This window comes from Micropterus salmoides, unplaced genomic scaffold, assembly GCF_014851395.1.
Source record: "Micropterus salmoides isolate LMB-PRFRI ecotype aquatic unplaced genomic scaffold, ASM1485139v1 Ms_hic_scaffold_1293, whole genome shotgun sequence".
Lineage (NCBI taxonomy): Eukaryota > Metazoa > Chordata > Actinopteri > Centrarchiformes > Centrarchidae > Micropterus > Micropterus salmoides.
The window spans coordinates 1-24,496 of NW_024040367.1; the positions used below are offsets into that span (position 1 = coordinate 1).

At 40.4% G+C, this 24,496-nt stretch overlaps 1 protein-coding gene and 2 non-coding genes across 3 annotated transcripts in view; 1 reads left to right on the top strand and 2 right to left on the bottom strand.

Moving 5' to 3' along the window:
• Nucleotides 1-2,058: 2,058 nt before the first annotated feature.
• Nucleotides 2,059-24,496, top strand: part of LOC119900172 (neural cell adhesion molecule L1.1-like) — a 31,271-nt gene continuing 8,833 nt past the window's right edge. Inside the window, 18 exon segments of the mRNA XM_038714933.1 lie at nt 2,059-2,155; nt 3,106-3,275; nt 5,596-5,718; nt 6,356-6,526; nt 7,157-7,271; nt 9,340-9,524; nt 10,603-10,734; nt 11,947-12,090; nt 12,200-12,311; nt 14,835-14,995; nt 19,479-19,638; nt 20,163-20,290; nt 20,443-20,544; nt 21,920-21,963; nt 21,966-22,125; nt 22,823-22,893; nt 22,991-23,063; nt 23,066-23,215. Of these exon segments, the coding sequence (XP_038570861.1) occupies nt 2,079-2,155; nt 3,106-3,275; nt 5,596-5,718; nt 6,356-6,526; nt 7,157-7,271; nt 9,340-9,524; nt 10,603-10,734; nt 11,947-12,090; nt 12,200-12,311; nt 14,835-14,995; nt 19,479-19,638; nt 20,163-20,290; nt 20,443-20,544; nt 21,920-21,963; nt 21,966-22,125; nt 22,823-22,893; nt 22,991-23,063; nt 23,066-23,215 (2,278 nt within the window). The 5' untranslated portion in view covers nt 2,059-2,078.
• On the bottom strand, nt 17,380-17,452 carry trnak-uuu. The gene has a single exon. It is a non-coding gene; the product is annotated as a tRNA-Lys (tRNA).
• Nucleotides 18,075-18,147, bottom strand: trnak-uuu. Its single transcript has one exon. It is a non-coding gene; the product is annotated as a tRNA-Lys (tRNA).

The following is a 24,496-nucleotide window of genomic DNA, read 5'->3' on the forward strand; positions in this document are numbered from 1 at the left end:
AAGACTGGGAGCGCTGAAGAGAGGGAACAAGGAAGGTGAAGACAGAGTAAAGAGGAGAAAGATAGAGGGAGGGAAGGGTAGGAAGGAGACACAGACTGGAAAGAGTAAATTGATCAGGGACGCCAGCATGTCTGAGACAGGAAACCGAGTCATTATAATGTCAGCGTTGTTTATAATCAAGTCGTGACTAAATATGCTCCAGCTCTGATCAATCTCTGTTTAAAATCCTCATCAACATCAGCATCTTTAACTCATATCTGTGTGTGCGTCTACAGCATTTAAAACATTTGCCTTTGTCTAAAATTTCCTTTCTGCTTTCTTTTCCTTGCTTTCGTGCGGACAAACAGATAAAGGGCAAAACAGTAAGTGACTTTCCTTGTTGTGACAATGAAGAAGTGTGCGATGGCTCTCGACCGCTCGTGTCACTTTGTCCTATTGTTTCTGCTGTTATCGCTGACTGTTTGTCCTCCATCATCCGCCCCTGCTGCCCTGAAGTCACACAGAGCAGACAGTGAAGACCGGTACACCAACACATTTCTTGATTTTATGTGTCAGATGGGAAACTTTTGCAGAAAATAGCTGCAGCGTCTCAAAGTTTAGACACTCACGGCAGAGGTTGTCTCTGCCCACACAGACAGGTAGACCATCCAAGTTAAAAATAAGTCACTGATGTCAAAATGAAATAATGACATTTCTCCAAAATGCCTACTTCTCCAAAATTAAAAAGGATCTTATTTAAGTGCTGATCTCGTGCATTTTTTTGTTTTTCCATTTAAAATTTCATGATGGGTTTGAATATTCATTTAACCCACAAATTAAGGAAGAATTTGACATTTTGGGAAATATACGTATGTGCTTTCTTGCAGAGAATTAGATGAGAAGATTAATACCTTTCTAATATCTGTATACTAAATATGAAGCTAGGGCTAGACCAGTTAGCTTAGCTTAGCATAAAGACTGGGAACGGGGGAATCATTTAGCTCCTTAACTCCTACCAGGATCTCTAAAGCTCATAACGTAACAAGTCTTAATTATTGTTTAATCTGTACACGAATCGATAAGTTAAAACAAAAAGTTCTGCTTTTTCAGGAGGTCATGTGGTCAAGCTAAACTGCTGGCCCCTGGCTTCAATTGAATGGAAGGCAGGCAGACGTGAGAGTGGTATCATCTTCTCATCTAAATCTTGGCAAGAAGTGAATCAGAAAATGATAACTTTCCCACAGTGTTGAGTTATTGCTTTAACAAGCTGCAGACTGCAAGCTAGCTGCAACAGTTTTTATACACTTTGAACAACTTGTTATTATGAAATTAAACATTTGCTATGCATTTTTTAGCCTCCCTTACAACCGTCTAATAAACCCAGCAAAGTTCAAGAGATGGAGAAAACTAGTCATGACAAATCAAGCTCAGACTTACAGCTGGTTACTTCAGGTAGCCTAGTCTCAGTTAATTCTTAACTAGCTAGTTAAAAATAATGGATGCACAAAAGTTACTGAAACTAAACAGTGAGCTAAGCGTAACGGACAAATTGTCATAATACTTTCTAAAATTAAAAGGTGAAAATTTAAATGGTTAAGAAGTTCCAAAAAGGTTTGAAGGTTAAAATTTTTAAGCATTAGCTAAAAATAATGAATAAACAGGTGACCTGGATGATAAGGATAAACGGTTTAGCTAAATATATCATTGAATGGTTGAAATAAATTCAACAATAATGCATAAACAGTTTAATTAGTTCACTAAAAGTGTTTGATAAATGGTTGTAACACTATGCTTCTGTCACTCCAATAGTATTAATATAAATGCAAACTAATAGTGTTTAATATTTGGAACATGACAGGTGGTGCTGATGAAGGAGTACTTGAGCTCACCTGACAGGGCTGTGGTGGCACATCACCCCTGTAGATCATGGATGAGATGTACTCCTGTATTTGCTTGCCTGAACTCTGTATTAATTACTGCACATATATCTGTACATCCAACAAGTATTTCATTACTGTGTGTGTGTGTGTGTGTGTGTGTGTGTGTGTGTGTGTGTGTGTGTGTTGTGTTCAGTGTCAGAGCCTCCGGTGCTGACGGAGATGCCGATATCCTCCACAGCCTTTTCTCGAGAGGACATCAATCTGCCCTGTGAGGCCACTGGTAACCCGAGACCCATGTACGTACAGCAGCTAGACCTGTGTGTCATTTACCGTGTGTGTGTGTGTGTTGTGTGTGTGTGTGTGTGTGCGTTTCTGGGTGTATAATATATATAAAACAGAGTTGATAAATATAATGGAAAAAACTGTTTGTCCACTTCCTCCCTCCGGTCTTTCTGTTGGCATGGCGATAAATGTTCTTCTAATAAAATCACAGCAATAACCAAATCATCTCTCCATTTTTCCTTTGTATTTCCCCTCCCTCCCTCCTTCTCTCCCACTCCTCCCTGCTCACTCTCTTCTCCTCTATCCTCTCACCTCATGCCCTGCTTTTCTCTTTCCCAAATTTAAGCTTATTAGTTTAGGGGTCTCCAAACTGTTTCGTGTGAAAAAATCTTACATTAATTATCAAAAGGAGATGTACAATAGCCTAAATGTGAGTGATTTGGTTAAATAGATATCGTACTTTTGGGGTATTTTACAGTTTTTCCCACATTCCCAGATTTTGATAAATGCTATAAGACAGACCTTCATTATGTATTTGGTGTTGTCTGCGTGGTCAACATCAATAATAGGTTGTCCTGGCTTGATTATGTCTGTCTATATGATCATATAAGTAAACTAAGGGAGGGGCAGCTTATACCAAGCTTTTTCTGAGGGGAGGCCCACAGTCTCATTTCCTCCAATTTGTTTTACAAAACAATATATTTGTGAGTTGTTGTTAATATTTAGGTCTTCTGCAGGAACCAATGAGCTTGGATCTGAGAGCCATAGACAGGAAGTCAGAAAGTACTGAGAGACAGACTAACACATTGTCGGTTGTGGTCTTTTTCATGGAGTTTGTTGACGCTAAGAAAAATAGAATATTAAGTGCTTCCTTTTTCAGTGCCACACGTCACCAAGTCTACACATGTATTGCTTTGTTTTTTTTGCCATGAAAACTAAGGTATCGTCCCCTTTTTCTCTGTAGTTTCCGCTGGGTGAAGGACGGGGAGCCGTTCGGGGTGGAGCGTAAAGAATCCGGGACGTTGCGAGCCGAAGACGATGAGCCCCTCGAAACGTATGAAGGCTACTACCGCTGCTACGCCTCCAACATCCTGGGGACCGCCATGACACAAACCATACAGGTCATAGTGGAGCGTGAGTCTCTCGCACACACACACACACACACATACTGTATACACACAAACACACAGAGTACTGTATATCTAAAGTGATCTTCACTCGTGCTGATTCATAGACAGTTCACAGTTACATGAATGAAATGTGATGTATGATGTACAGTAAGGCACAAATCCCTCTCTGTCTATCTATCCTCCACACACAAACACACACACATTTGAATGACTCAGTGAGGTTGACTCGGGCCACCTGTTCTGCTCTCTCATCTCTTGTTACTGTGGCAACCATTTCCTGGAGACAGAGCAGTGACGTCACTCGGCCGGGAGGGTGCATGAGGTTATTGAGCAGGAGATGGTGCTGGGAAATTATTGTGTCACCTAACCTGAGCATAAAAAAAAAAAAGATGGGACGTATCGACTGCATTTACAGCGGCATAACGTCCAGCGGGAATACTTCGTTAAAAAATGTTGATATGCCCATCTGAGTCTCCTTTAGTTTCACTGTGCGCTCACAGAAAAAAAACAGACTCTTTACCAGACTTCCTTTGCCCTGGATTTAACCTCTCAGGCATTATACTGGCTACCTCTTTAATGGTGGAGGTTGTTGGGGCTGTAGACAAAATGGGAAGGAAGCTGTTTGCACTACTCAGGATTCAGGGCTGAAAATAGCTTCATCTCTCCATCTCCATGTTTTTGACATCTATTTTGTTAATCACAATATTGTCCTAAAACAGCCTGTCCTCCCCAGTAAAACAATATAGGTTGTTTGTTGAAAGATGTTAATTTACTGCATATTTACTTTTAATGGGCCTGTGACCACTAGTGGCTTTTTGACAGAGCTAAGGCGAAGTCAGGTGATGTATTATAAATGCCGAGATGGGTCAGAGCCAGGGCTTTCACACAGGAGAAGGCGTTTGAGTCTCATGTGAAGCCGAGTAGGCCTAAATGAGTTTTAAGTTAAAGAGCATTACTGACTTTCGTCCCGTGAGTGAAGTCACGTGATTTAAGTGACTTAAGTCATGAGATTTGTGTCACCTGACTTATGCAGTATACTTACTTTAACCCAAACCACAATGTTTTCCTAAACCTAACCAAACTGCAACCATTTCAACATTAACCGTGGGAGGTTAACATGACTCATATAATGTAGTTACGGTCCGGTCACCTGTTGCTGGACTGGTACAGGAAATACTCATCTGTGTCGTTTTGGGAGGCATTGACATACAACCTATTTTTTGGACACAAAACTTTTTATTCATCATAAAGTATTAGGAAGGAAACTAAATGTGATTATAGTTTTGTTGTATTTATAGTACAGTATTTTAAATAGTATCAGCATAAATTTTTTGTTATACTACCATTAGGACAGAAAGCATAAAAAGCAATTTCAATCATAGTTTGTTTATTGCTAAATTGTTTGAAATGTATGCACAAGCAGGAAATTTTGTGATGTGGTTATGTGCTATTTTGCGAACTGCCATTGCTGTTGCTGGAAACATTTACAATCACCGTGTACTAAAAATGTATTTTTCCAGAGGTTTGTAGTGCAGAAGATCCCTCACTGGCTTCCCACTTGTGAACGCATAATATATTTAGACAGATTACTTTACAGCTGAACTGATCTTTATATTACCGATGGAAAATTATATTTTAGTTATCCAGCCGGAGCAGGCAGCTGCTTACAGCAAAAAATCTCTAATAAACCAAATGTTTGCTATGAAAACAGCAGACAGAAAGTTGGTGAACATAGTGAAGCATTTAGAAGATAAAGAGCCAGATATTTCTCTCAGGAGCTGGTAGAGACCAAATCAGATCTAAAAGAGAGTCTGCTGGATTTGTAAATATGAAACTGTATGCTAGTTTTCCATATCAACAAATCTGCTTTAAAGCACAATAACCATCAGGATGTGAAATAACAAAGGGTGAACAGTCACATAACGATGTAAAATAAGCTGTGTTTTCTATGCATCTCTCATTTCATTCCCCTTTTGATTATGAGAAATCTTGCCATTGTTGGTAAAGTCAGTTTAATGGTAACAACCTCTGCTAAAATTGAAACAAAAAACTGTGAGGACAGGAACACTGACTGACTGCAAGCTTGCTGCAGCATCTTGTTGCATTATTTAGCTCCTGAACAAAAGAAAATACTGCAAATGTGACAGAGAGATAATAGATAGCACTGTTATTTAAAGAGCAGAATGTAATCCAGACTTTTCTGTCTTTCTTTACTGAATCAACAGGAAGAGTGGGACAGTATAACATCTCATCAGAAACATGTTGATGATGTATGTTGAAGTATATAAAGTTCTTAACTAATAATCTGTTTCTTTGTGTTTCAGCTCAACCAGTTCTTCTAAAACAACAAAAAATACATAAAAGAGCTTCAGAGGGAGACAGCATCATCCTGTCCTGCAACCCTCCAGAAAGCTCGACTCCTCCACTCATCCACTGGATGGACAAGAGTGAGTCTGTTTTTCATTTTGGCTTCATGTTTTCTGTCCAGTGTATTAGCTGCCATTCCGTGTGACAGACAGGCGGACACTTTGTGTATATTGGCTGTCCAGTCTTCCTGTTTTACTGCTTGTCTGTCTCTGTAAGTCTCTAAAATCTGAGCAGCTTTGTGGGAGTTACTCCGCATCTGTCATTCCAGCTGAGGGCCGTGTTGGAGGGATTTGCATCGCTACGCTGCATTGCAGAGCATTTCCACTCAAACTAATGAATGCAGTACTGTCAGCTGATTTTTCTGGGCTCTTTATATTTTCCTTTTCTTGTCCTACCTTCTCTCTTTCTCTCTCTCTCTCTACCTGTCTAATGAAGTAGTGCCTTTCGAGTTGTCAGTTTTGTTTAACTTGAATGAGAAAGTCAATACAGCAGTGCACTAAGTTCCTCCAACTTGATGCCATAAACACAAACATAAGCAAAGCTTTTGTTTCACTGGTGCACATTTAGGATACTAAGAGTGTTTTTGCACCACAATGCTCACAGTCACTATATATTACATGACAGAGTCTTCCAGTTGCAACAACTTTTACAATTTCTTTCCCCCCTCCCGCCTACAGTTGTACCTTAACTTTCCTGGTTGTGTCTCGTTCACCTCAGGGATGGTGCACATCAAGCAGAGTGACAGAGTGATGGTCGGCCTGGATGGGAACTTGTACTTTTCTAATCTTCTAGTGACTGACAGCAGAGACGACTACATCTGCCATGCCCAGTACACAGCAGCCAGGACTATTCTCCCTGAGACTGCGGTCAGACTCATTGTCACGCCCAGTGAGTGCACACAAATACACACACTTTCATACTTGCATTTCCCATAATGCAACCCCTAACCACCAACCCTTACTAAAAGCCCACTTCTGTAAAAAAAAACCACCTCCACTGTGAAACGTAGGTTTTCTGTTAAGAACTGTAAGTCGAGATAACCCTGATGACATCATCACACAATTCCCCAGTTCTGCCTAATGAGGTCATACTCAGGTGCTGGTTTAATAGGAAGACAAGGCAAGTTTATTTGTATATCAGCAACGAGGCAAATCAAAGTGCTTTACGTAAAACATAAAAGCATTATAGGGAAATAAAAAAAGACATTAAAATACAAATTTAAAAAAGATGAAATAGAAAATAAAATAGGATAAAACAGGACAGTAGAAATTACAGTGCAGTGTAAGTTGTGAGTGAGATTAGGCTAAATAACAGAAACACCTCTCTGTGTACTGCAATCAACAAACCATTAATCCTTCCATTTGATCTAAAATCCATAAGAAAATTCACTATTTTACAAGATTCTGTAGCAAGGGGGGAAAAGATCATGTGCACTATCACAATGATTTCATTTGTTTAGAGTGTATTGATTTCATATGCTCTCTCTCTCTTTCTCTCACCCACTCTCTCTCACTCCAGGTAATGATGTCGTTCGTGGTAGAAAACCCCACTTCTTCCGTCCCACTGACATCCACACCTCTGTGCTGGCCCTCAGGGGACAAAGCCTCACCCTGGAATGCATCCCCAAGGGCCTGTAAGGATCTCAGTGTGTGTTTGTGTGTGTAAAAGTGTGTGCGCTGTCTGACACACTGTGTCTTCCTATCTTAACTCCTCCACCTTCATTTCATATCCAGCTTAACATGTGACCTGTTGAGGTCATAGTGACGGGAAATAACACTCATTTTCAATAATGTAACAATAGAAATATGTCACAGCATCAGTTAAGTTTTAATTAATTTTTAAAGTGACTTTACTAGTTTGTATGTTTTTTGTTTTTTTTAAATGCTTAGTTTTAGTTTATTTTTTAGCAGGATAAATAAGTTTTAGTCTTTGGGCCGCTTTCGTCAGGAACAGCTAAGAAATTTGAAGATAGATTTCATATCCACCTGAAATACTAGGCTTATGTAGGGCCTATTAAATTAATTGACAAAGACAAAAGCTAAAGATACTTAGTCTAAATTTTAGTTTATTTTAGTTAGATTTGAAAACACACAATACATTTTCACAAGCCTCGTTTGTATTTATTTTTTCACACCTAGTTTCATTATTTTATTAACTATAATACACTTGCTTGATATTTTGGAAAACAGACATAGAGCACTATTTTAATCACATGAGCACGGCAACAAGTGCAGAGCAGCAGCTCTCGGGCGCACAGACTGTGTGGGCATCTCCACCTGCTGTTTTGGTTCATGTATGTGCCGCAAGCGCAAAGTGCAGAAAAGGTCTGGGTGAAGGTGAATACAGTGCAGATGGTGTGGTGAAAAACAAATACACGCTCAGCCAATCACATCATCTCATCCTCTGACAAAGCTGAGCCAATCACGGTGAAGCATGACACCAACAGCTCAGCACATAAGGTAATGGCCTCATGTTGTTGTCTTTATGGCACAGCACAATGTGAAAACACAGAACTGTAAATCTGCAGCCATGGAGGTGGGGCTTAAACAGGTTAACATTTAGAACAGCAATGATAGAAATAAATATAGTAATAAAAATAATGCTTGATGAGGAAAGCTGTTAATCCAGTGTTATTTCATAAATGGTCGAATCATATCGTACTTGATCCAACACAACAGCATTTGCACTGTAATTATAAATTTAAAAAAATGAAATGCCACATTTGCTCTGGTAATCCAGCGTCTCTATTTAAACACCGAGTTATGCCTGTATCATTTGCATGTAGTTTAATGAAAGTAGACACTGTTTGACGGTCGTGCTTAATGACTCTGACTTCTCATGTCAGAGCCTGCAGATTTATCAACATGTATCCTGCTGCCTTCAGATGGCTGCAGGAATTTAAAGAACTAAAGGGGAAGTGTTTCATGCAGTATGAAGAAGCTGCAGAAAATAGATAAAGAAAGAATCACCCACATTAACTGTAGACTGCTTTAATGGCTTTACTGCTTTAACAACATTAGATGTAGATTTCAGATGCAGATTTGAATGCATCTACTGGTTAGAGTGTGTTAAGGTAGGATATATAAAATTAAAGCATATGCGTGAGTATGTGAAAGTTCAAAATAGTGAAATACAGTAGGTGTGGCACCCAAGCATCAATTAAAGTCTAAGAAACAGCAAGTGAACACTACATGCTACCTGTGACCTGTAATCAGTCGTTATTCATGTTAAGTAATTTCAGAAATGTGCTCATATCTTCAGCTTGAATGTTCATTACTGAGTGTGGTGATAGCAGTTTGATGTTTAATTAGCTATTTCATATCTTTAATGTTTGTATCTGGCACCAGGTAAGCAACCAATCCTGGTTCCCCACACACGCACACACGTACACGCACACACAAGTTTGATACTAATCCTTTTAATTAAATAATTTTATCTCGCCTCTGGTTCATTGCTATTTTGTGTTCGCTCTAATTATCCTCCTTCCCCGGAGAGTTCAGTCTCCATGGCAATAAATGGTGAAATAGGATATTACATCATTAACATGATCATCTGTGTTCATTCAACTCTAATTTCCTCCATATCTCTCTCAATCAATTCATCTCCCACCATCGCCCTTCCCTCCACGATCGACTCTGTCATCGTTCTCTTTCTGCTCTCCTTTCCCGTTCCTCTTTTCATTCTTATCTCTGTGTCTGCAGACCCACTCCAAAGGTAGAATGGAAAAAGAAGGACAGTGCGCTGGGTGAAACAAGTGGCAGACTGGAGAGCCACAACCGCATGCTTCACTTCGAAAGCATCGCCCTGGAAGATGACGGAGAGTACGAGTGTACAGCCCTGAACAGCCACGGGTCCGCCACACGCTCCTTCACTGTCACTGTGGAAGGTGGGCTGCTGGACACACAACAGCAAACAGTACATGACTGCTGCTGTATGTTGAAAAGTCACTGCCATGTTAGTTCTGAGACTTGAGTGCTTGGTGGCAGAGAGCAGAAAGATGATGCTTTTCTTTCTGAGGTTGTTTACTAACCTTCACTTTGAACATGTTAAATTAAAGCCAGTAAATGTTTGACAGACTAAAAGTCCCTCAGGAAGCATCAAAGGGAAATATTTTCACAGACAACTTTAAAGCGGTACTTTAAATGAAGTGTTGCATTTTTTTTTTAGTTGTGGGATAGATATCTTGAATTTTTTTTTGGTATCTTGGTTTTAATATTTGTCCTCATCTGTATCCTAATATCTCCATGTAAACATATCTGCGGAGAGAAAAGACGTTGGAGCCTAAGCACCAAACTGTATGTTCTGCTGTAATAGACATTTCCCGTGAGTTGTCTGGCTGAACTAAAAGTAGGTGAAGCGCCTTTGGAACCTACATTTCCCATAATGCAACATAATAGCTTTTTTTATTAGACCCTCAGTGCTTGGTAAATTGCCATGTCTATTAAACGCAATGCCCCAAGTCCACAATACAGGCGTTTTGTTATAAATGTGTAGCCCCTCCTTTCTGAGATGACCCCGATGACATCATCAGGGTTATTTCTCTGATGTTAAAGGCTCCCACATGTATGTACGCTGACAGCTCCCCCCAAAAATGATTAAATAATGTTAAAAAACCTTCACACATTGGCTCAAACTCACCGTTAACTTTCCAACATCAGCAGTGAGTTGTTCTGTAATTTAGAGATTTTGTTGTGCTATTACAAATGTGTATCTTTAATTTTGTGCTATTATTTTCACCTTCTTTATCCGTCTCTGTTCTTGTTTAATTGTTTCATAGGTATTTTTCCTCACGCTGTGTTGTTCTGTACTGCATCAGTAAAAGATGTAATGCGGATGATTGGTTTAAGTTCATGTCTTTGCCTCAGTTTTCTTTTAAATGATAAGGGGATTTTATAATTGAACTGTTACATCAACAGGTCTGTAGCAGCAGCAGTAAATTAGAGTGGTTTGTTGTGTGTTTGTAGCGGCTCCCTACTGGCTGAAGCAGCCTCAGAACCTGCTGTACTCTCCCGGGGAAACTGTGCGACTGGACTGTCAGGCTGAAGGGATCCCGAAGCCCAACATCACCTGGAGCATCAATGGGGAGCCAGTCGCAGGTACGGCTTTCTTTTTTTATGTGTTTATTTGTTGTCCAGTCTGCTTGTGTTATTTTTACTTCTATTCCTGAAGAAAACAGTCAAGTACTTGATGAGCTTATACTGAAGTACTGTTTAAAACTATAGCTTAAAATGTACATGTGAAAAATGCCAAACAAACAGAACAAACAGCCTTTGAGACAAAATGTATTTTCCTGCTCTACCTCTACCTGCAAATGACTTAAACTGTTCTGTGGTAAAGTTCTCTGCCCTTTCTGACTCTGATGCCAAATTAAGTCCAGTGATCAGCACTTTTCATGATCAACTTTTCTTATGGTTCACTTAAAGTCTGACTTTATATCACACAAAGCTTGATGACCAGAGAGATTTCAACGATCATTTCCTGGCTCCACTCTGTCCACTACAACAGAGAGCCTCTTTTGCTTAGATGAATTAGACAGGGTACTTTTGTTGAGATGGACTCACCAAGATCCTCATCTGACTGACTGAAAGAACCTACAGGAAGGAAGGAGGAAAGAAAGGGAGGAAGAAAGAAGGAAGAAAGGAACGAAGAGAGGATGGTTGGGTGAAAGGAAATCAAAGAAGCAAGGAAGAGAAGGCAGGAAGAGAGGGAGAAAAAGAGGGAGGAGGAAGAAAGGAAGAAATGGATGGTAAGAAGGAAGGAAGGGAGAAGAGAAGACAAGGAAGACAGAAATAAAAAGAAAGAACGAGACAGAGAAAGGAAAGAAGGAAGAATGGAAAGAAAGAAGGGAAAAGGAAGCAAGGGAGAAAGAGAGGAAGGAAGGAAAGATAATAAGGAGGAAAAAAGGAAAAAGAGATGAAGGGTGGTAGAAAGAAAGAAAGTAAGATAGTAAAGAAGAGTAATAGACAGGAACAAAGGAAGGAAATGAAAGAAAGAAAGAGAATGAACAAAAACACTTTGGCTACATTAGAATTACACCTATGCTAAAAACACAAACAGGAGTTGGAACAAAATTTAAAAACTGAGAACCACAGCTGCTGAAATGAGACAGGAAACAGAGGAACAGAGAGACGAGGAGCCTGAAACAGCTGCTGCTTCGTCCGTTGGACGACAGCTTCTTGGTCAAACAGTTCTTTGTATGCAGCCTGCAAAGAGTTTCTGTTTGACAAACTCACAGTAATGCTCTATTTTTAACCTCTTCGCCTGCTCCGTCTTCTTTCTCACCGCTCTTCTCCTCCCCCGCTGTGTAGAGGTGGACGACGATCCCCGTCGGAGTGTATCGGGTGGTGTGTTGATACTGAAGGACGTCGAGTACGCTGACACCGCTGTGTATCAGTGTGAGGCCACCAACAAACACGGCTCCATCCTCCTCAACACCTACCTCCATGTCGTTGGTACGCTGCAACGTCACTTTCCCCTCAGCCTGTTAGAAGAGAGCTGCTTGTTCTCATAACATGGGATGGATTAGTAACTGTGTTTATTTCTGTCCTCTGTGTCTCTCAGAGCTTCCTCCTCAGATCCTGTCCTCTGATGGAGTGGTGTACAGAGTCACTGAGGGCAAAGACATCAAGCTGCACTGTGAATCCTTCGGCTCGCCACGACCACATGTCACATGGTGAGACACATACACACACACACACATTATTCAAACTCAAAGGTAGTGTCTGAGCAACATATTCTCACTCCCAACTCGTCACATATTGATGCTGGTCAAGGCCCCTTTTAACACCTTAACCACCTCCTTACTCTTTTCTGTTAAACATCATATACCTACCTTTTTACGCTACAGGACTTCCCCCACTGCGTTGAACTATGACGCTAAAGGGATCCCCTGGGCATTGCAAACTGACACTTTATGGGTCTTGACCTTGCGTCCACATGTGACGAATCAGGGATTGAGAACGGGTTGGTCTAAGAGCGCCTATAATACATTAAAACTTACTGGGAACAAGCCTACGGAGAGTGAAGGCCGGCTATGGTCCAAAACAGGTAAGAAGTCCAAACATTAGGACAGGTGCAAACAATCAACCAAGGACAATACAAAGACGGGAAGTAAAGGTTCAGACGCGACCGAAGAGACTGAAAACTTTTCAGGTATTTATCTGAAGCTTAAAGACCTCCATCTAAAACTCTGAAATCTGCATCTGTATGTGCTGGTGAACCCATTTGGTCTGAGTGCAGCAATGTAACTACATATAATGAGTATCAGCAGTGGTGTAATCTAAGTATATTACTCAAGTGCTGTACTAATGCAGTGCTCAAGTACAATGTTGAGGTACTTGTATTTACTTGAGTATTTTCATTTTATGCAACTCCACTACATTTGTCCTACAGTTACCAGTGAATACTAGTACTACAGTACTGGTGTGGATCAGCTGAAAAATGCATCGTCACGAGGTTGAAATATAGAATATAATGCACTGCTGTAGATTAAACTACCCAGAAGTATATAAAGGAGTTAATATGAGCTCAACCTTAAACATCTACAGCAAAAACAATGCAACAAAGACATTAATGCAGCAGCAATGTTAATCCAGAAACATCCAATGTAATAGTGAAACTCTTACAGGAACATTTACTGCACAATGAATACTTTTACTTTTCATACTATACGTAAATTTTGCTGTTACATACATTTAACAAAGTAAGGTTTTAAATGCATACTACGTTTACCAAGACCAGTTGACCTTGATTTTAACCTTGCTTTGATAACTATGACCTGGATAACTGATCTGAGACTTTCTTTTCCCCAAAGACATTTTACAGAAGGAAAAACTCCGGTGGAAATAATAAAATGAATGTTGGTTGAATTTAGCTGCTCTCAGTCAGACTGTCATGATCTTCTGGGACACCTGAACAGACAATGCAGCCATCGATGTGATTATTTACACCTCTGCTGGGCCTGTAGAAAAGGCCCATTCTGTGGTTATCCAACCTCAAGTGACTGCTGCTGCTGTTACAGTCAAATGACTGGCTTATTAATGGACACTAACTAATCCCATGTATCTACTAGCAGGTTCTGTGTGTATCACAGTCTGATCTCTCTTCTTCCTCTGAGCCACAGAGCTCCATTGTTGTCCAAAAACTATTAAAAACACATCAATGAGCCTCACTGTCGCACTGGGTGACGTGTCAGCATATCTGGTGTTTGTCCGTCCCTCAAAACTTTCTGACGTTCTTCTTATCTTTTAAGTTGTAAAACGAGATCTCTAAAGTATCAGATCATATTTAAAATTCTTTAAAATCCCTAAACCTTGGAATGGAGTCTCTATCTTAAAGTCTATGTTTATGTAATACAGCCTAAGGTATTTTCTCTCAATGGAGCAGCGCCCTCAGGTGGTTGCATTAACAAAAAGCACTCCGGGAGCAGCCACATCAGTCAACTTCAATCAGCCCCTTCAGGGTTCCGTGTTTATTGTTCTTATGAAAAAAAAAAAAGCTAAACTTGTGTAACTTAATTGACAAATTTCAGTTGGTTTGCAATTTCCTGAAAGCTCATATCACCACTGTATGTACAGGGCCGTAGCTCCCACTGAGGTCACTGAGGTCACATTTCTGGGAATCTGAGGGCACATATATTACACATGTTGTTCTTTAAAGGCTGATTCTGGTATTTCTTTAAAATTGACTGTTTTTAAGCTAAAACATGTACATACCTGGCAGAGACAGCAATTTAACATTTAGACCATAACAGAGAACACATAATAGAAAAGATAAATGAAGAAATATCATGTTAAATTATGATTTTGGAACAGTTTTCTTTTTGCTGTCAACTCTTTCATATTAATAGAACACTGTATTATGTATTATGCAAAGTCTGCTTTTCCCCAGTGAGAGGTTGTTTTGCAGGCTTTAAACATTATGCTCACAATGTGCAAACTGAAATAGTTTCTTTCTCTCTCTCTCTCTCTCTCTCTCTGGTCATTTATTGATCTTTTTCCATCTACCGTCCATTCACTGATGAGCCGGGAAACACACTTCCATTGATGGAGTTACGGGAATTTACTGTTGCTATAGTATTCGTTTCTGGGCGCCTAATGTTGTAATAAACCTTGAAAGACTCAGGAGGGACACCTCTGATTAATGTACGTAAGGATCAATATCTGTGTGTGTGTGTGTGTGTGTATGTTCTTTGTAGGGAGGGTGAGAACAGGATTCCTCTGCTGTCGGACCCTCGTGTCTCCCTGCTGACCAACGGGACGCTCGAGCTGTCCAATGCTGGTCATGATGACAGCGGAGAGTACACCTGCTCTGTCAAACACTCCAACATCTCCATCACTGCTCACCTGGAAGTCTTCAGTGAGTCTCACACACTTGCCATAAAGTAATCCTCAGCTCTGAACAAGCAGACTAACACCTGTGACAAAGTATAGATTGCTATTATTAGACAGACATGGATCAAAACAAAAGAAGAAGACATAACAGACAGAAGTTATGATATGAATTTGGTTTTTAATTGCTTTTGTTAGTGGGAGATCTATGAATAGATATTTCAAAATTTGTATGTGTTTGTGTGCATGAGTGAAAGTGAGTTGTGTATTCATCTGCATAAATAAGTGTGACAGGAGGAAGGTTTAGGTATGTATGAGGATGAGGCGGAAAAAACAACTACAAAATAACAGCAACAATATTGATAAATAAATTAGATGATTTTGTTTAAAGAACAAAAAGTAATGAATAGAAAATATATGTATGTGCACACTATGTATTTAATATAGTAATACTACAGTATAGTAGAAAAGGAAACTTGAGTTTTGCATTTTTATGGTTTTTAATGTTTTGGAAGTTGTCATTTAATGCAGAGCAAATATTCATGTACCCATATTGTTGGGTTAAATATGCAACAAAGGTCACTTGTTGCTATAATGCGGCATGCACATTGGACAGTAACCACCGGGCTGCCAAGGCTCTCCCCACTTAAAATTATATGTTGAGTTGAAACCATATGATACTGAATTAAAACAAAACTGTACTGGACAAATAGACAAAACTAGAGAGGAACACGTTACAGAGTTTTTAAACACACAAGAGAAAAACACAGTTGGAGAACACTGACTTCTTTAGAAACTTAAAATTACACAAATATTTCTTAAAAGAGATTAGGGAAGCAAATATTGACAAATACTTAACCGAACAGAATGACAATATTAAGTTTAAATGATAAAAAAAAAACAGTAAGCAGTAGGCAGTGTTTGTCATTATGCCAGAAGGAATAACAGGAAATTACAGATACTTCCTGAGAGGGAAAACGGCAATCAGTCGTAAATGGTTGCATATTGATCCGCCTAGATAATTGGCTTGAAATCATTAAAGAGATCCATGAGATGGAAAGACTGACTTATATTCAGATTGAGAGATGATTTATATCTTGGAATAAAATTGATGCTAAATTTGTTGGAAAATTTAACACATCCAACTTTTTCTCCTTTGTATTTGATTCAGCCTTCTATTTAGGTTGTATTCTCCAATCATGGATATTTATGTGCAATGATGTAGAGCTACATAAAGACTGTGATGTGGGTGTCATGATGCCTGATAACAGTGTTGTTCTTTTCTTTGTTAACATATTTTCTAATAAGATTTAATCCTTAAGAGCCACAATTGAAAGTCTACTCACTTCCACTGTACTAGAGCAGAGGCAGAAATCGCCCAGGTTGTTAAAAACATGCACAAATGAAATATTTGTGATCTGTCCAGAAGGCACACAAATATGTGGCCATGTGCAATGAAAGTGTTAAGGATAAACAGGGTCTTTCACTCTTTTTTACTTAACATTCATGTCAAGAAGCTCAATTCTTACATTTATCAATAATGAAGATAGTAGACACAACCCAAGACTTTCTGCAAACTTCCCTGCCCAGCACACATGTCCGAATAAACCAAGCTTCCATTCATGAACACTGACACTGGCAGGCGCAACAAACTGGTAAAGTTTGTTGCGCCTGCTAAGACATGCACAACAACCTGTGTAAAATAGTCATTTTTCATGGTATTGGTATGAAATTGAAACTAGGACAAGGTGAGGCTTTATGCCGTGTCCCTACAGTGCTTTCCAGATAATAAGTCCCAGCTATAGTTGTCTACATGCATTTGTTAGCAAGCATTTTCAAGCGGAAATGTAAAGTATATTAGTTTTAGTGTCTTTAAACTTATATGAATCAATTACAATCATTCTGACCTTTGGGTTAGACACTCCAGAGTGTTATCTTTCAGAGAAACTCAAAACCAGGCATACACTCCAAACGGTTCAAGAACTGCATTGAATTTACTTTGGATATGCCTTGAATAGGTGTTTGACATGAATTTGACAGGAATGTTAAGAGGTTAAAAGACTTTCTAAAAACCTCCAGGTGCCTTTGTTGTGGTGCAGCTAAACTGTTATGCTTAGAATAACACTGCTTAAATGGAGACGTTGCTGTTCTTCTGGCACTTTTGACAGTTTACAATGAGCATTAGGCCTATTACCACCTACTTGTCGAGTGGGTAGGGTCGACCCTTATTTGCATGTGGTCTTCAAATTACAATCAGATTTATGATCAGGCTAGCACAGATGCAAATATGTGCAGTGTGTGCTAATGACAAGGGTAAAGGGGGTCTTTTGGACTTGTGGGTGTAGCACGCACATCCAAACATACCACCGTGCCATTCATGAACAATGACACTGGCAGGCGCAACAAACTGGTCGCCTGAACAGGGACTTGAACCCTGGACCCTCAGATTAAAAGTCTGATGCTCTACCGACTGAGCTATCCAGGCTTCACGAAGACATGCCTGACAAGGAAATCATCACGCTAAGTCCAAATCCCAATTTACATACCACTACACCAAAGAGGACTATGTGGATTGTGCACTTTCTTTGCAGTTTGTATTCAAGAAATGTTTTATCTTCACCAGGCAGTCATAGCACAATCTCACATGGTTCAACACGTTCTGAACTCTAACCTTTCGAGTGACACCAAATCCGACCCAATAGGAGCTCACATGTCCGTTTCACAGCCTTCAATAGCCAACGAGCACCCGCGCTGTAAGGAAGGGCCAGCCCCTATTATTTCGTGGGTAGGCCGAGCCAATCGCAAGCAATTGTGCCGATGACTGGCACTTCGTGTAGCCAATAAAATTCTGAAAATAACAATATCCAGCTTTAAGTAGGAAGTCCATGATCTACCAGCAAAAAAACACATCTGCGTCAAACTACGGCGTGATGCAGCAGCAGCCGCCTGCCGCCAAGGGGTGGTGCTGTTTTAGAAAAAGTACGCTAAGACATGCACAACAACCTGTGTAAAATAGTCATTTTTCATGGTATTGATGTAGCACGCACATCCAAGCATACCACCGTGCCATTCATGAACAATGACACTGGCAGGCGCAACAAACTAGTCGCCTGAACAGGGACTTGAACCCTGGACCCTCAGATTAAAAGTCTGATGCTCTACCGACTGAGCTATCTAGGTTTTCGAAGACATGCCTGACAAGGAAATCATCACGCTAAGTCCAAATCCCAATTTACATACCACTACACCAAAGAGGACTATGTGGATTGTGCACTTTCTTTGCAGTTTTCAAGAAAGTATTCAAGAAATGTTTTATCTTCACCAGGCAGTCATAGCACAATCTCACATGGTTCAACACATTACAGTCTGACACAAAGACCTTTCAAAAGACTTTCTGAAAACATCCATGGAGCTTGTTTTTTTGGTGCAGCTAAACTTTAAAGGTTAGAATAACACTGCTTAAGTGCAGACGCTGTTGTTATTCTGGCAATTTTGAGTTCACAATCAGTGTTAGGTTTATGGCACTTACCCATTGCTGGTAACAGCTCAACTTGACTCTGCTCAACTTGTTTTTGTGCCCTATCCTCTGTTTTCCATTGCCGACATAATACCCCCTCAGTATAGTTAGTTGTTGTGGTGATGTGGCACAAAACTGCCATGACGTAATCTTCATCATGACATACACACTTTGGCCCAAACCTCTCCACACATGTACCTCCAGAGACGGCAGCATGGTTTTGCGTTTTGCCATAATAATAAACAAGGTAATAAAGTACATAGAGTATCTTTACAGTTATTATCTCACATTCTCTGGATAAACTATTGCAAAATGGTAGGTTTCTTCGGGACACCCCATCTGGCGGGTGCAATGATTATGCAGTGAATAGTGACAATTCTCTCTGACAAATCAGGAGCCTGCAGTGTTTTCAGACCTTGTTGTGTCGCCACTGCTCGCTTGGAACCTCGACTTTGGTGACACCAAAATTTCTACAAGGTAAACATCTACCAGGTAGATTCTGCCCAATGGGAGTCCTAAAAAGGTGATTAGAGTCAAGGCAAGTCGAGCTGGTACCATCCGGTGAAAAACTGACTTAATGAATACACCATCAACTAGGTGGATAGGTTACCAAATGTATCATCTTTACTTCACCAGGCAGTCATAACAAATCTGGCATGGCTCAACATGTTTATTACAGTCTGAGACAAAGACAAAGACTGTGTGTGTATGGCTGAGAAACTATGCTTTTTCATAAATTGAGTGAACTGATGCTGTAAGAGTGACCCATCATACCCCTTCTGCGCACATTTCTCCCCTTGAAAATTATTTTTAGAGTTAAGTCATGAATAAATGCAACATGTATGAAATGTATTAATATTTATAAACGGGAGGAAATGACTGATGTTCCAGATGTGCACATGTAAAGCAGATACCTGAAAGGACAATATAAGCTCAGTATAAATAAACACACCTGCACACAGTAACCTTTCCTGTATTTTGCTGTCCCTGTCAGATCGAACAGTGATACTGACGAGCCCCCAGGACGTGCGGACGCTCAGAGGAACCAGCGCTCTGCTGGACTGTCACTTCCTCATAGACCCTCAGCTGCCTAATCCCCAGGTCGTCTGGAAGAAAAATGGACAGAAACTGCAGGCATCGTCACCAGATGACAAGTAAACACACACAAACACACACACACATACTGAGATGTTTCATTAAAAAAAGAAACTCTTGATATAACATATGTTGGTAGGTTGTTATAACTGGACATTTCCATATGTTGTGTAAATGAGAAAAACATCCAGCCTAGTATATTATATTATTAGTGTTACTAAAATACTACTACTATTGCTGCTGCTAATGTAGCCTAACCCAGCTGCCTGAGTGTGAAGCAAGGAATGACTAAAAGATTTATGCTAAGTTAATCAAAATTTTATTGAAATTATTGACTTGCAAAAACAGGCAGATGTCACAGTGCTACCATTTAAAAACTGATGAATGTTACTTACACTTCTTCCATGCAGTTTATAAAATACTTATAAGAAAATAATGCATTTAAATGAGAAGCAGAAACTTGTAGCAGTTTAATGGTAACAGTATCCCATTAAACTAATACAAGTTAACTAATTTGCCAATTAGTAGTCCAGCCGCTAAAATAATAATGTATATAATTGTGTACATGTGTGTGGATCTGTAGGTACACTGTCCATGACAATGGCACCTTGAAAGTGACTGACATCCAAGCAGACGACAATGGTTCTTATTCCTGTGAAGTCATCACCGACCTGGACAACATAGAGGCCAGTGGCTCCATCACTGTAGTCGGTATGTCACTGTGTGTGTGTGTGTGAGAGAGAGAGAGAGAGAGAGAGAGAGAGAGAGAGAGAGAGAGAGAGAGAGAGAGAGAGAGAGAGAGAGAGACTGACACATGTGTTTATGTAAAGGTGTGACAGTTTAGTTTTCTGTTGGGCCCTCAGCACCCCCGGACCCCCCCAAAGGTCTGACTTTATCTGATGTTGAAGACCACAGCCTCACTCTCAGCTGGATCCCAGGACACTCACACAACAGCCCCATCACAGGTACTGAACACACACACACACACACACACACATACACAACCCACACAGCAAAGACTTGTTCATTATTATTATATTGACCACAGTGTTAGTGGAAGAAGTACTCAGATCTTTTACTCAAGTAAAAGTACAATATATATAAGTACTCCATTATAAGTGAGAGTCATTAATAATGAAATATCCCTGTTTTCAACATTCACTACCAAACCTTCCAGGTTTTCACCACAGACAAACAAAGATTATAATATTAAATGTGCACTTACATAGACATTTATCATGTTCTGTCCCACTCATTATTACCTAACCTGATATAACATCATCAACAATGCACCACAGCCATGGTGCGTGCTGAAGCTCATACAATATGGTCCCCCTAAACTGATCACCAAAGCAGTGATCAGCCTCTGACAAATGTTTGCACTATTCATTAAACAGCCATAAACACAGAGTAACAGAGTGAGCTGTGTTAAACTGTCCACCACCTTATTAATATCCAGGGCTCTGACCAGATAGTTAGATGCTAAAAAACGAATTCTGCACTTAGAGCAAACAGGGTATCGAGCAACATCGAGTTATTGTTAGGCCAGGCTGTCTAGGATTCAGGAGTGGACACAGAGGCACGGTTAGAAACAGGTACAGGGGTTTTATAGAACAACAGGTAGGAGTGGTGCTTTGAAATCCTCTGTGAGGCTGGGGCTGAGTGGGCAGACAGGCAAGAGGCTGGTCCAAAAAACAACTTGGTTCTTCCAGAACTGAAGCGGGTATCTGGAGCAGAAGCAAAAACATGCAAATTCAGACAAAGATCAAAACAAGAGATTCAAAAGGCAGACTAGGCAAAACACTCTAAAGCTGGCCGTAGCAAAGGTTACTACTTGGGTAAATGGACGATCTGGCAGAAACTGGTTGGAAAGCCGGGGTTTAAGACAGGAGAGGTGATTGTAGAATCTGCTGCAGGTGAGTAGGAAGCCACAGGTGTCCTGATGAGGAGAGAGAACCAGGAGCGTTATGCCCACACAACACACGACAGACAGGTGACAAAACAAAAGCATAAGGGAGAGGGGAAACAGTCAGAACACACTAGGACTGGGGAGGCAGCAAGACAAATCATGACAGTTATCCTTCTTTAGATATTAAACAGTTTCCACCAATAACTTTTGCACTTTCTACACCTTAAGTCACAAAAACAACTCAAGTTGACCTTCTTACAAGCACTCAGTCATTCTGGTTTGTTTGCTACCAACATTGCGCCATACCGTATGTGGGGACTTTGCTATAGCCTGTCAGTAAAGGGGTCCCTCTGGCTATCCTGTCAGTTTCCTGCTCAGGGTCCATAGTTATTTTACAGGATGTAGTATTAACATCATGGCGTCTGTCTCAGAGTTCATCGTGGAGGCCCGGAAGAGCAGCACACAGAGCAAAAGAAGTGGCAGTGGGAGGAGTGGAAGAGAGTGCCCGGGGCCTTCAACCATTTGGAGCTGACCCTCCACCCATACTGCACCTACCGCTTCCGGGTCATCGCCGTCAACGAACTCGGCCGCAGTGACCCCAGTGAGCCCTCAGAACACCACAGCACGCCACCAGCTGGTAAGTGACACCAGGTGCTGACACAGTTATGATTTGTAATTTTGATTGAAAGTCTGTAATGTTTTGATGACATTTTCATTAAAGTCCCACACTTGTTTTTTCTACTTTCAGTTAAGTTAATTCTTAAAGAAATAATTCAACATTTTGGGAAATAAGTAAGGGGTATCTTGTATCTGTTTTCAAATTAAAATCCCTCTAGTTTCCATGCAGACTCCCTTTATTTCCTCACAAAGCTTTTATTGAGAAACATTTGCATACTGTTGTGGAAAATTCAGTCACTTGCAAGGTTCTCATAAAGTACTTTTAACTCTTGCCATCTTGTGCCGCAGGCACCAAGAGTTTATCCACCATGTATTAGGGGCCAGCCTTTATTTGTTCATGGCCCCCAGCCAATGTTTGAGACCCGGTTTATTTGAGAAAACCCAGTATTCACTTTTTTGTTAAGAGTTCGTTGAGAAGATCAATGGCAGTCTCATGTTAAGCTGAATGTGAAGTTACACCCAGGATAGCTTAGCTTAGCACCCAGCAAAGAAATAATCAGGCACATAACCCCCCTATAAACCACAACTTGTTTTGACACTTTTAAAGTCCTGTTTGGCTGTTTTGTAACTGTTGGATAGTCTTTGTACAGAAAGCAAATACTATTCCTCAGCCTATCTCTGTAAAAGTGTCTTTCTCCCTCTGCCTCCTTCCTCAGTTCCTGACCGTAACCCCACTGGTGTGCGCAGTGAGTCCATAGACCCAAAGACTCTGATCATTGCATGGGATGTGAGTACTTCAGTTTGTATGCACCTGTGTGTAAGCATGCTCTGATGCACGCCAAAATGTGTCTAAATTAATTGTATGTTCCTGTGTGTCTTTGCAGGAGATGGACAAGCGGTTCCATAACGGCCAGGGCTTCCTGTACAAGGTGTCATGGCGGGAGGCTGGAGGAGCAGCATACACTGGGAAAATGTTGATGTACAGTCTCCGCCGGTCGTTATAAACAACACAGGAACGTACACGCCGTTTGAAATCAAAGTCCGGGCTGTCAACTCACTCGGAGACGGGCCGGAACCAGAGCCTGAGATCGGATACTCCGGAGAGGATGGTACGTCACCATAACACTGTGGATCATTCATTCTAGTGTCAGAGCCAGAGATATAGTGATGAGAGGGCAAGTCTGAGCTAACATCTATGAGCTCACAGCATCAGGCTCATGAAACTGTGCAGTGGGCAAGTGATTAAATACACATAACACTGTGTATAGTAATCATCAATATGCAAATATAGCTGTGCAAAACACACAATCAATTTAGGTGCAAACATCATTACAAAGAATGATGCGACCAAGCACTACACACTGGTTAACAGTTAAATTAAGAAGAAAAAAATAAAATAAACTGGTTATGTGGGTACACTATATTCTTGTTGGTCATTTTCCCCCAAAAGGAAAACAAACAAACAAGTTCAGTTTCAAAACATATGCATGAAATTTAGCACCTCAAATTTCCATCTGGACTGAAAGTTCACTGAGTGAAACGTCTCTGGTGTCAAGCAGACTCTATGAATCAGATTAAATTGTAATTAGCTGCATCTACAGCCCGTTCTCATTCCCTGAGCGTCAAATATCTACGCTTTGTCACGTCCTTCGGCGTCTGGAAACAACACACATGGCAGCTTTAGCGCAATTTTTCAACACACTGGGTAAAGGCCTTTAATGCCATTGTTCAACGCTAAAAGTACAACTATAAATGACTGGAGAAAGTCTGGAGGTGGTTCCTGTTGGATGGCTCAGAACTGGGCTTTCACCCAGGGGACCGGTTTTTGTTTCCCACATGAAACAAAAACTTGACATTGATTCCTTTTAGCGTTGTTACGTCAGTAGCATTATTTAACTTACATAATTTAAGTCACGTAAGTAACGTAGTTATTTTAAGCCAGACCTAACCTATAGTTTTGTTGCCTAAACCTAACCGATCTGCGACATTTCACAACGTTAGCACTAGTTTTATTTTGAAAGTGTAAACAACCATTGCATATTTATTCTCGCTAACTTGATCGCGGAGCCCTACACGTACAACAATGATGCTTAAGGGTACCCGGGGCGTCTTGAGAAAATATTCATATGTGATGCCCGCACGTTAAGTATGCAAGTAAACGTCTCCATGGCCAATAAGAAAAAAGTCAGATGTTTTTGAAAATAGTGAAAAATTCCATCTGACTAGATGTCGTGTCTGATCTGAGTAATGCCATTTCTCCCAAATTCTCACATATAAAAGGAATGAAATCATCTTACAATAAGATTGCTTCACAGTGTATCCAATGTCTCTCTCTTTCTTTGGAATTAAAGTAGTAACTTTTCAACATGAATGCTGTGGTCTGTTGTGAT